The 13,034-nt window shown below is 45.3% G+C and overlaps 1 protein-coding gene across 6 annotated transcripts in view; it reads left to right on the top strand.

The window, feature by feature from the left end:
- Window positions 1–13,034, top strand: part of LRRC36 (leucine rich repeat containing 36) — a 1,132,044-nt gene that overhangs the window by 618,925 nt on the left and 500,085 nt on the right. For all 6 annotated transcript variants that reach the window (XM_069604413.1, XM_069604376.1, XM_069604369.1 and 3 more), the window contains one exon: window positions 9,390–9,733. In XM_069604413.1, the coding sequence (XP_069460514.1) occupies window positions 9,390–9,733 (344 nt within the window). The remainder of the gene's footprint in view (window positions 1–9,389; window positions 9,734–13,034) is intronic.

Below are 13,034 nucleotides of genomic sequence, written 5' to 3'. Positions count from 1 at the left end.
CTTTTTCTAAAGAAACCTCAGAATCACCCCCGGAACACAACTCTGCCAAACATCCGGATCCTCTCCTGTTGCAGGAAGTTTTAACCCTGCTACAGAAAGGTGCAATAGAACATGTACCTGTAGCGGAGAGGAACAAGGGTTGATGGTCCCCATATTTCCTTATTCCAAAGAAAGACTGAGGACTGAGACACATCTTGGACTTGAGAAACTTGAACAAGTTCCTAAGGAAGGACAAATTCAGGATAGTCATGCTTTCTCAGATCTTTCAGGCTCTCCAACTCAAGCATTGGTTGGTATCATTGGACCTTCAGGATGCTTACTTTCATGTGCCAATCCATCTCAAGCACAGAAAGTACCTGAGGTTTGCGATTGGCAATTCTCATTTTTAGTTTCGGGTTCTACCATTCGGGTTAACCTCCGCCCCAAGAGTTTTCACCAAGTTGATGGCGGTGGTGACAGTGAGTCTCAGGAGAGGGAGGATTCATGTCTACCCCTATCTGGACAATTGGATGATCAGAGCATGTTCTCCAGAACAAGCCCTGGATCATCTGTTCAAGGATTGTCACTTCCTTCACAAACTAGGTTTTTCTTTGAATTTAAAAAAGTCAAGCATGATACCATCACAGAAACTCCAGTTTATAGGAGCAGTCCTGGATACCGGCTCGGGCAAAGCCTCACCTCTCGAAGAGAGAGATCACCACATTCTGCAGATGGTAACAAAATTCCAGAATGCCCAGTATCTTCGGGCCTTTGACTTTCTCAGGTTGCTCGGTCTGATGGCATCCTGCATTTTTCTGGTGGCAGAAGCCAGATTGAGAATGAGATCTCTTCAATGGGCTCTCAGAACTCAATGGACCCAATTCTCAGGAGAAATGTCAGATCTGTTGCAGTTCCCAGCCAAAGTAGCTCAGGATCTACAATGGTGGGCTTGCAGACATCATATCCTCAGTGGAGAATCTTTTTGGCAGCCATCGCCGGAGATAACAGTAGTGACGGACGCCTCACTCACGGGGTGGGGAGCCCATACCAACGATCTGACAATCAGCTGACGTTGGTCTCCATCGGAGTACAAACTACACATCAATCTTTTGAAGTTGAGGGCAATCAGACTAGCGCTGAAGGCCTTCCTACCCTCTGTACCTCAACAAAAGAGGAGGAGTGGGGTCACTGCCGCTGTGCAGAGAAGCGATGCAACTCTGGTTCTGGGCAATACAAGAAGGGATCTCTCTATCGGTAATTCATCTAGCCGGAGAGCAAACCACAACAGCGGACGCTCTGAGCAGGCAGAGCATAGTCTCTCACGAGTGGGAGATAGCTCAGAAAGTCATTCAAGAGATCGTCACCCTTTGGGGAACCCCTCAAGTGGATATGTTCGCGACCGGTGCCAACCGGAAGTGCGAACAGTACTGCTCAAGGGAATTTCCCCCGACAGGAGCTCTAGGGGATGCGTCCGTGGTGGAATGGGAGTTTCCACTTCTGTATGCGTTTCCCCCAATCCCTGTGATCCCTCAAGTAATCAGGAGGTTGAGAACGTTCGGGAAAACCATGATCCTAATTGCCCCGGATTGGGCCAGGAGAACGTGGTACCCGGACCTTCTGGCCATGTCCATCTGCCCTCCAATACATCTTCCAAGAAGAGAGGATCTTCTCTCGCGACAGGAAGGTCATGTTCTCCATCCAGAGGTCAACACACTCGACCTTCACGCATGGCTTTTGAAAGGCTGAGATACAATATTGGGATCTTCCGGATGACGTGATGGAGATTTTGCTTTCGGCCAGAAGGCCAGCAACCAAGTCTCTGTATCAGTGTCATTGGAACAAGTTCAGTAACTGGTGCAGAGAAAAGAATGTGGATCCATTTCAATGTAATATCCCCACAATTTTATCTTTTCTATTACATTTAGCTAATCTGGGGCTCCAGGTTGGGACGATAAAGGGATACTTAGCAGCGCTATCAATCTTTAAGCACTCTTCAGAAGAAGAATCTTACTTCAAGATACCCTTAATAATTCAATTCTTAAAAGGTTTAAATAATGTGTTTCCACCAATACCTTTCCAGGTTCCAGTGTGGGATCTGAACTTGGTTCTAAAATTTCTCACATGTATTCCATTTGAGCCTTTACATTCTTGTCCACAAAGGCTCCTTACTTTGAAAACAATACTTCTTATAGCATTGACATCAGCCCGCAGGGTAAGTGAGTTGCAGGCGCTTTCGAGCGGTCCTCCTCACACCATCTTTTATAAGAACAAGTAGTTCTTAGTGTCAAACCTTCTTTTTTACCAAAAATTGTTTCTGATTTTCATCTGTCACAGAAAATAACTTTACCTACTTTTTACCGCGGCTGCATAGACTAGATCCTAGAAGAGCTCTTAGTTTTTACCTCTCAAGATTGGCAAACATTTGTCAGCGTGATCAACTTTTTGTGGGGTACACTGGACACAAACTGGGTCTTCCGGTAACCAAACAAACATTATCCAGATGGATAATTTTAGCCATAACAGAATGTTACAGATTGGCTGGGAAAGAACCACCTGATGGACTGAGAGCTCATTCAACCACGGGCATGGCAACTTCAACAGCACTAAAAAGGGGTGTCCCTGTACAAGATATTTGTGCAGCAGCGAAATGGTCATCCATGCACACTTTTATAACACATTATGGTTTGGACTCGACTTCTTCTCAAGGAGGTTTATTTGCTAAATCTGTACTCCATTCTGTACACGATTAAAAAAGATACTGTACTCCCACTTCCAATACGAAACTGCTTTGGGAGTCTATCTAAGATGAGGAATACGTGGGAGGACACAATCCATTAGAAGAACAAGTTACTTACCAACTGTAACATTCTTTCGATTGGATGTTCCTCTCACGTATTCCTCATCGACCCTCCCAACCAACCCTACAGTACAGTTTATGTGAATTACACTCTAAACTCTTTTAAGGCTTGGGTCAAAAGAGGCACACCATTATCTAAGTAAAATCCACAGACTACAATATACGAAAAAACAGAACTGAAGCCAACGGGCGCGCTCCAGGCTCTTTTACAGTGGATGACATCGGTGCTCGACGGATGCTGCTGAGGGACATCGACGGTACGGCCTCGAGTGGAGCGCCCTTTGCTGGAGAGAGGAAAAATTTTCCGAGGCAAAACCTAAAGGTAAGGATATATCTAAGATGAGGAATACGTGGGAGGAACATCCAATCGAAAGAACGTTACAGTTGGTAAGTAACTTGTTCTTCTCATGCTATTTGTCTTTAGAAGTAAGGATTGGCAATAGGTTTATTAGGAACTTTTATTTTGACAGACTCGACTAGGACTGTGTTATTATTATTTTATGGTCGTAGCTTGCTCCCATTTTTAGATTTAGGATTAGATGGGCGTTTTTCAAATTCAATTGAAGTTCAATAAACGCCCATGAACTGTGATCACTTGTGTCTGTTTTACTGTTTGATTCCATGCTTTCCTTACAATGGCTTAAGAATTTGCCCCTTAGAAAAGCTTTCAGAGTGTCCCAGACATTCTCTCTGTTCTATTGGTTGAAAGAAATTGATCATTGAGGGCAGTGAGTGGCGCGAGATGAATGGGGTCGAGCAATAGCGCTTCCTTCAGGCATCATGCGGGCTTGGGAGCAGGTGTTAGCCGGCGGATGTGCAAGTCTGCTGTGACTGGAGAATAATTTGTTAGGCATCTGATCCCAATCTCCATGCCGGACAAGCATGGGACCATAGTTGGGGACGTTAGTGGGGACATGGAGTGCGATACGTACCTGTGTCCTGGCTGGTTTCTTGGTTTCGTAGATGTGGCACAGATTCTGTCCTGCGGTCTGCTGAAATTTATTCTCTCTGTCGCTCAGTACATTCTATGAGGGGTTCATTGCTGCCTGACAGGGAGTTAACTAGTCTGAGGTGCAGAATGGGTTTGTCAGGATGCAGGTGGGAGCAGGTCTTGAGGGCCTTCCGGAAGGCACAGTGATCCTGTAAGTGGCAGATGCTGAGGGGAACTGCATTCCAGATTGTAATATAATTATTTGTAAAGCGCTTATGCACAAGTGAAGTGCTTCAAAGCGCTTCAAGGCGGGAAGGGAACAAGAGAATACCTTCGTCATTCTTGGGCCTTGAAGATTCCGAATGATCGAACAACCATAGCTAGCATACTAGGCCAGAGGCTTATCTACTAGTAAGTGCTTGACAAAAAGGAGAAAAAAAGTGGGGGCCTGAGAGGGAGGAGCACACAGATCAATAAACTACAGTACTGGTCTGGTGACATTTCAGACTGCTTGGTTGTTGGTCATCCAATGCGCCTATACATGAGAATATCAAGCGTGTCCAAGCTAGGGAGGGAATACAGAAGGACAGGACAGACTTGCAAGGCCTAGAACGGAGACTTGGACGGAGAATGAGGTTCTGCATCTCTAGGGGAGAAATGGTTACAGGGTTTGTCATTGAATGCTATTTGGAGTAGACATGAGAATCCCCACCAGTATTGAATGTTTTTGTCTTTCATCCAGGAAACCACATTTCTAAAGGTGCACGTTTCGCCATTGTGGATGCAGCCAGATCTTGGAATAATTGTATCTTAATGTCTTTGTGGCATACTCACCCTTGGATCTAGAGATTTTCAAGCTCTCTTCCTTGACTTTGTAATGGTGGATTCTTGTAAGTATGTCTGGAATCCCAACCTTTGGATTTTTGGACAGCTGAGTGCACTCTATGGGTGCGATCCAGGACTATATGTTGCTCGTCAGGAAGCAAAACGATGTTTTTAAAAAGTCCCTGAACAATGTCCTCTAGCTCAGAATCTTAGAACCGGGATGATATTCCTCAGACTGAAATGTTACTTTTGGGCCGGTTTTCAATGTTCTTCTGTTTGGGAGCAGTTGTTTGTTGGAGGCTGCCAAGGATTCTACCCTCATGGTCATTCCTCCAGATCAAAAAATTGTTCACAAGTTGAATTTTCCAGATCGTCGACTGGATTCTCTAGTCCTGAGATTTGTTGTCCACTGTCGAAATCTTCTGAGCAAGCTCTGCCATACTGGTATGAATCTCATTTTTTAGATCTTGCATTAAAATTTGGAGGTCGAGTTTGGTAGATGACGTATACAAAAGAGGATTGCGGCAGGTAGCCTATGAATCTGTGCCTCGTTCCTGACCTTTTGCTTTGTCTGGCGTTGCAGCCATTAGTGAAAGGATGTTGGCGGGTTTACCGCTTTTATTGTGCTTAGCTATGTTGAGGGGGATTATGGAGTTAGTAGCTTGGAGGCCAAGATGCACAGTTCGGGGTCTCAATGGGCTGGGTACATGAAGTTTGCAGTCTTTAGGCTATCTCTCCCAGCAACGGGTTGTGAGAACTCCACTCCTTGAGGGCAACATTGCTCTTTTGGGAGCACACCGGCGTGGCATGGCCGGAAACCCAGGTCAGCTGCCTACCAATGCAGTTTGCAAGACACTCCCCATACCTCACATAAGGGTGCATTGATGATGATCCTATGGCCTCTGCATCTCGCGGGCCAGGTCCCACTGTGTAAACGTGAGGGGCGGCGGACACTGCCTTAGGCACTGGGAAGGAGGTGAGTGTCACAAATCCACAGGGCCTTGCTGGACCCGGTGCCCAGCGCCGCCTTATGGGATGGTGTGTCGGGCCATGAGTGTTGGTGCTGGGATGGGAGAGGCTGTGCCAGCCCCAGAAGCCTTAGTGTGGATGGATAACTCCTGGTGGGGGGGTCACCTGATCCCAGGATCTGGACTAGTGCACAAGCTGTCACAGCCCCAAGCTCCCAGTTGGAGATGGGGGCTGCCTGTAGGGTGTGAGAGCCTCTTCATCCTGGGTCCGAATGGGCTGCCCCAGGGACGACTTGCCAGAGAACCCCCTCTCCCGCCTCTCGGCCCAAGCTCTTCTGCTGCTCCACATCCTAGTCACTGGTCGCCCTTTTGGCCCTCCTCTTTTGTGCCACCGTGCCCTGGACCTTGGGCTGTGGTCCTCCACCTGAAGTAAAAGGGCAAGGCCATCGGGTTCATCAGAAGCCAGTGGGAAAGTAGACAGTCTGACAAGGAGAACTGCTAGCGGTTTAATTCAGCATCCGTGCTATGTAAAGAGCATACCCTTTGGAGGCTTACAGGGGGGTGGCTGCCATGTCCGCTGCTTGGCCACCAGATATTCTTCCCTCTTGGTTTTAAGTACTCATAAGAATCTTAGCTAAAGTGTTCTATAACTGACTATGTAGGAAGCATCAGCTTCCTCATATGACCCACAGTATTTTGTCGCCGCCCGGTTGAAGCTCAATAGCTGTACTGCAATGTAAACAAATACAGTCAGCCAAACAGGTCGTGGCCCGTCCACTGGGGGAGTCCCAGTGTTCCTAATATACATTCTCCATTTCACTGTGTGCTATTGCTTGGTCACGGTCCATAAGGGATCCAGTCGTCTGTGCTCCCGCCATCCTTTGTGTGCCCACCAGGGGATCATCCTGGCTAACTGCAAACTTATGCAAGTAGGGTCAGTGCCCCCTTTAGTTTTCATGCATCACATGCATCCTGCCACCTCAGTTGATCATTGCTATTGCTGTTAATACTGTATAGGTGCAGATCACACATGGTCACCCGTGATGTAATGCTCCACTCCCAGATTAATGGTCAAGACTGTCCTTACCCGTCTACCCAGACCGAGCCACTCAGTTATTACATTGAGTTAGCAGCTCCTTGACTGCATGGCTTAGGGGGGAATCTCTCTCTACATAAGACCATAGATAGAAATTTCCTGGCATTTATTCTGTAGCCAATGTAGACTCACCCTCGTGCTCAGGAACTGTATTTAACCACTAGGGGATGCCACCATTGTTTTCCTTTTCATGTGGTCAAATGGGCAGCCTAGCATCCACTGCCTTCATATTTCATACAGGTACTACCACAGAGTAGTCCCGGATTGACCTACATCAGACATGAAAAATCCCCATACGTGCCAGTACTGAGTACCCCATCACTCAAATCCACAGCCTCTATGTTCGCCATATTGACTTCATCGCATCCAGGTAACCTACCCTGTTGATGCAGCAACCCGACTTCCCAACGATTGTCGTAGCTGAATGGGGTACTGATTCCTACTCGCAGACCCTGCGAGGCGTCCAAAGTGTCTGTAATCTACACGACCCAGTCCTGGACATAGCGAGAGACTTCTATTTCATAGTCTGCCCCAGTAGCAAGTGGAGAGAGCGTCTTGCAAGTCAGCAGGACGTCTACATCAGGTAGTAGTAGAGGAAGAAGGTGGAAACCTGAGAGCAAGCGAGAGACCAAAGGAAGGCGAAACCGGATCAGCGCCCTACCAGCCTGAGAGAGAGAGACCTGGTGATACGAAGGTGAAGCCATCGAGAAAAGGTTGAGTGAAGTGGAGAAGATTGAGCGTTGGATGCCCAGAGTGCATCTTGATAGTCTGGCGGGAGCGGACACATTTGAAATCGAGAGAACATGCAGTGGTGGTGTGACCTTTGGTGTGTGGACCTTGTGGTCCGGAACGACGCAGAAACCTCCAGCACTGGTCTACCATGGAGCCGTTCATATGAGAAACAACCAGAAGAGCAAGCAATACGCTACCTGAAAGGGTTGGGCAGCCGGGTCTACACCAAATGCCCGAATTGCCTGTAGCCGAAGGCTGCAATGCCAAGTGGGCCACAACGAAAGGAGGAAGAGAAACAAAACATCGCAGAACAGCCCCAGGCAGAACCAGTGAAACAGTCCCCGCCCAGAGCAGGTAAGGGGAACGGGAGAAAGTCTGTGAGGGAACCGAGGGATATATAAGTGAAAGTTGAAACATATTCAAAAGAGACTTACTTTAAACCTGGTCTAGTGCCCGATCCTCTTCCACCAAAAGTCCTGGACAGAAGTTGTTCTAGAAAAATGCCAACTCCCGGACCCAGGGGCCTTCGGAAGCATCATTGTGGTGTACAGCCCGGAAACTGCCATTCTCCGGGGCAAGTGCCAGAAGATACCTTTTACGACACACAACAGTACGGCAGAGAAAGTCTTAATCTTCTTTTCGTCAACACCATATCCCGCTAAGAGTCGTGCACCTTTGAGACCAATGGAACATACGTCTTTTCTGAAAAGAAGAGGCAGGTAATCCTTTGTACCAAGCCTGTGCTAGGGACACTGGTTTTCGAACCATCTTCCTTGTCCGCATTGAGCAACATAACAAAGATGGAGAGAGCTACAAGCATTGTTAAGGAAGTTAAAAATCAGATGGCCAGTAATATGCTTACCAAGAACTGGGGCGCAGAATACGAGAAGGGAGTAATTCTCCTAGCCCTGCCTGGAAATCGTGGAACTTTTTTTTCTCTTGCACTTGGGAATTTCCTTTGTTTGTGAACCTTGGAGCATTTCCTGAGCTTGAGAAGGCTGCACCGTGAGGTACTCACACCCAAGAGAAGTGAGTACTTCCCCTGGGTTTTAGATATAACTATTTTCCTTAGATTAGGTTTTGTGTTTAAGTAGTAGGGATAGAATAGGTGTTTGGACTAGGACGGTGAACTTTTGATTTGGACTGCACAGACTTCCTGACTTTTTAGTTTGTTTGAGGTAGGGAAACCACCTCTAGTCAGATATGGATAGGTTTATTCACCATAAAATAATTCTTGGGCCAACCACTATGCCACAGTTTGGCAAGACTCCTTTCCAGGCTGCCACACTCTCTCTCGCTTTCTCTCTCTCCCACTAGCAATGGATCAAAGCACTGCCAAAATGTGCCAAAATAAAAAAAACTCCTCTGTGAAAAATCCCTCCACCCGTGTGTGTGTGTGTATATATACAGAAATATTTTATTGAATTTAGGAAGAGGGCAAGGGTCTACTAAAAATCACTCTCTAGACCACATATACAAGCCCTGATGGGGGGTGTGTTTCCATACTTCAGATTGCAGAAGTAAATGTTTTTTTCCACGGGTTATTCCTTCTTGCTGCAGGTTGTTTTTCATTCTCCCTTAAGACCTAAGCGTTTAGGAGTGTAAAAATGTGTGCAGGACAGATTGCCTTTTGCACACATTTTCCTTGATTGATCTTCTCAGTTTGTCTGCCACAATTACCTTGCCCTATGCAGATTCTGCCTAAGGCAATAATGAGTACATTAAGATTGACAATTGCGTATAATCGTATCAGTGGACTCTCTAACAATTTGTGTTTTGATTGAATTTAAATAATGGAAATCCTACAAATTTAATGGTTTTGAATAGTTGTTATACTCTTTTTGCTTGACGTATTTTCATGTCTATTATATTTTGGAAAATTTTATTATAGTGCAAGGTTTCCACATTGTTGGCTTGAAGGTCAAAGAATACCTTGCTTCCAGTTTTCTGCTTTAATGGAAGCAAGCCAAATCTGTTTACAAGCATTTTTTTTCTTATTAGACTTGTACACCGCCACACACGTTGAAAACAAGCGCCTTCTATCTGCAGATCATTTATCTACCTTGAGTCAAGAATTTGTTTTTCCATCATCAAAGCTTTGCTCCGCATCGTTGGAAAATCTGTTTGAGAAGTCTCTGGCGCCATCCATGACAACACCAAGAACTTTATCACCCACCAGAGGCAAAGAATCCTCTCCCAACTATTTACTGAATCAAGCAAAAAGTACCAAAACAGCCTATGACAGCCTAGATGTTTCTGTTGATGAAGTTGGGCTTAAACGAACTACAAGCCTTACTTCATTGCTTTCATCAAAACCTCCTCCTGCCAGACACAGAGAAACAAAGGTATGGTTTGCTCTCTTCTCAGAATTATTGAAAATGTTTGGATACATGCCATTTTTATAGCGTCTTCCCTGAAGTATAGATGCTTCTTGAGAAACATTCAATATTAACTCTTAGTACATTAATGTCTCATTCTTTCTGACGCCAGTATGTCAGGGATCTGAGTCTTGAGAGTTTTGAAGAGTCTTCATTTGGAAGTGATAATGGTGACGTCATTCATTCATGTTTATGCGATCATGGGCCTTTCTAGAATGCCACACCACAAAATGACATTTTCCAATCGTTCCTCCTTTCCTTTTTTTAATCAAACTTTATTTATTAGAATGAGCCAATGATACAAATCCACAATATACATTCTTACTTATGCCACACTTAATTTTCAACTGTCAGCTTTGTTGCACCTGTGATCATAATTTTAACTTTGTTATAACTCCCCCGCGCCATCACCTTCCGTTTAACATATCAATATGAGGTTGAGATAGAACACTTTCTGCTGATGCACTTTTGTTGTACTTATCGGGCAGATCCTACCACCCCGAACCAGATTTACTGTCAGAGAATAGAGACCTTGCAAAGCATATTTGGCTTGAAATGCATTTGCTCCCTGTCCACCATGAACTCATGAAAGGACATCCAAGTGGCTAATGCTTTTGGTAAGTTCCATATGCCAGCGCCATCACCTTTTTCATGGCCATCACTCCCCATAACCTCACCCACCACATGGCTACCACCGGCCCTTGTTTGTTCTTCCATGCCTGTGCCAAATTAATCCTGGCCGCGCTCAGCATATGGGTGATGAGGGCGGCACTACATCCCGTGGCAGCATAGATTCCCTCCACTGTTGCTCCCAACAACCCCACCGCTGGGTCAAACGGTAGCTGCGCCTTAGATACTTCCTTGATGTGGCTTAGGATTTCTTTCCAATATGCCTCGGCCACAGGACAAGCCCACATGTGAATCAAATCCCCTGTCTGCCCACAGCCCCGCCAAAATGTCAAAGCATAGCATGCGTTGATGGAATGCATGCCTTGTGGCGCCATGTACCACCCCAGACATAGTTTATATGCTGCTTCTTTAATAGAGACGCACTTCAAGCTTTTCATTGGCTGTCGCCAAATCTGACCCCATCTGTCCCCGGTAATAGGTTCTTCAAAGTCCTACCCCCATTTTGACATGTATGGTAGAATTTCTTCCGGGTCCGACTCGTCCATCAATCGGTAGAGCCTCGTCACCGCCTTCTCAGGTACCCCCTCTTTTACCTTGAGCTCCAGCCCTATTGGGCTTCTATTAGCTCCTTCCTTTACTCTTGTGTTTGAGATCCAATGCCTAATTTGGGTGTATCGAAAACGCTGGCCTTCGGGTATCTGAAACTTATTTTTACAGTCTTCAAATGTCATGGGGTTCCCCTCCACATAGAAATACCCCAAAACCAGGGCCTGCCCTTCTCGCCGGTGCAGCCAGAAAGTGGGTTGCATACCTAGCGTAAAATCTGGGTTGTAGGCCATTGCTGTAAGTGGACCTCCTCTTAATTTTATTTTCTTCTCCTGTAACGCTTTGTTGTTCATCCTTTCTTAATGTATTTTATATTGAAATTTTGCTACAAGTACAGATAGCATGAGATTGAAACATAAAGTAGAATTAATGTTACTCCCAATGTAATACCCATCTCCCCCTTCCTCTACCTATCCCACATTAGATAATGTATTGAATGTACAATGATTTCTGCACACTTTATCTGAACGAGTGCAAGTGGGTATTCAATTTCCAAAAATATTTATTTAATATCCTTGCTACAAACAGTTTTCCGTCTCTACGTTATATCATCTGTTTTGTGTTGGGTCGCCACTTGTTGTAAACTCAGTCTGCACGTAAGCCTGCAATGGTCGTTTGCCATATGTATGTATTTATGTATATATCTGTTTTTATTGAGCATGAAACCAAGGTCTGGATGCATTTGGCCGCTAACAGCAGAACAGTGAGGAAGCAGGTGAAGCCACCTTAAAATAGAAAGGTTTTAAGAGTTTTTCGGAAAAGCAAATGATCAGAAATCCCTCGCACGCTTTGGGGAAGTGAATTCCACAAAACTGGAGCGAGTACATAGGAAGATCTTGTCCAGAACTGGTTGGCAGACCTTCCTGAATACCTGGGTCTGATGTTTTGATTGGCTGTTAATCGCTCAATCACAATTATGTACCACAGTTCTTGCAGACATTGGTGGGCTGTGCTGCCCTTGTTTTCCAAAATTGACCTATGTACAGTCTGGCTGCTAAAAGCATAGAGGTGATGATGTTAACCCTTGGTGAGTAGAGTTGATGCTCTGTCTTGATTGGTAGGGCTTACAAAATTGCTCTAGGCAGCCCTGAAAATCTATACCTTGTATCTCTGTGAGACCATGCAGGCTTGCAGTTTGGGACAAGAAAGACCGCCATATACAAGTCAAGAACCATCTAGCCACAGCATTTGCTGGCCTCTTTAGAAGGCATAGCTTGGCTTGAAACTGAACACACTTCAAGGCCCTAGATACTGTCGACTAGATAGCGCCCCATTTTCTTCCGGAGGCTTTTCAATCTAACTCCTTTTCACAGAAAACTATTTTAAAGTGCTAAAATCAGTTAAGGAGAAGTAAGACTATTTTAGAGATGGTTATCAACGTATTTAGAGGTATGATATCTCCCCCTCTCACTGATGAATGTACTACCCTGTGACGTAATTGGAGGTATTGTATTCCTTCCGTACACTGATCCCAAAAATGTTTTACTATTTGAAAAGGATTGCCCTTATCTTCCATAAAAAGATATGGTAGACATGTGCAATTGCCCTCTTTCCTCTTGAAAAATGACGCCCAGTGCGCTAGTGTAAATAAAGTCGGGATTACCAAAACAAGACAGTCTCCTGATTGAGGGGTAGGAGATGAGCCTTATAGAAAGTGTCAGTTTATCGCAAACCACCATGAGTGAAATTGTCACTTTTGTATAGCCCTAATGGTTTATCATATTGGGTCTAAGAGGCCATATGTAATCGCCCACTACTGAGCAGTCCATATTCCATGCTACTGGTTCTCTGATAATGTTGTCCTGCATTACTCCCCCGGATCTACAACTGGGCAGCTAGGTCGTATTCAATGAGATCTAGAGAATCCAACTCTCCATCTTTGTTTGGGGACATCTTGATATGTCTGGAAACATGCTCCCCTCTCCAGATGAACCAAAGCAATTATTTTGAAGGTAGGCCAGATCCAATATTTGTTTCAAGAGGCCTGATAAAAGTATATCTAGCTGAGTCGTTTATTAAAATTAATTAGATG

The sequence above is a fragment of the Ambystoma mexicanum genome, chromosome 1p, assembly GCF_040938575.1.
Source record: "Ambystoma mexicanum isolate Mex_15411 chromosome 1p, UKY_AmexF1_1, whole genome shotgun sequence".
Classification (NCBI taxonomy): Eukaryota; Metazoa; Chordata; class Amphibia; order Caudata; family Ambystomatidae; genus Ambystoma; species Ambystoma mexicanum.
The sequence above is the reverse complement of the archived record's forward strand: the minus strand, read 5'-3'. Positions and strand labels throughout refer to the sequence as shown.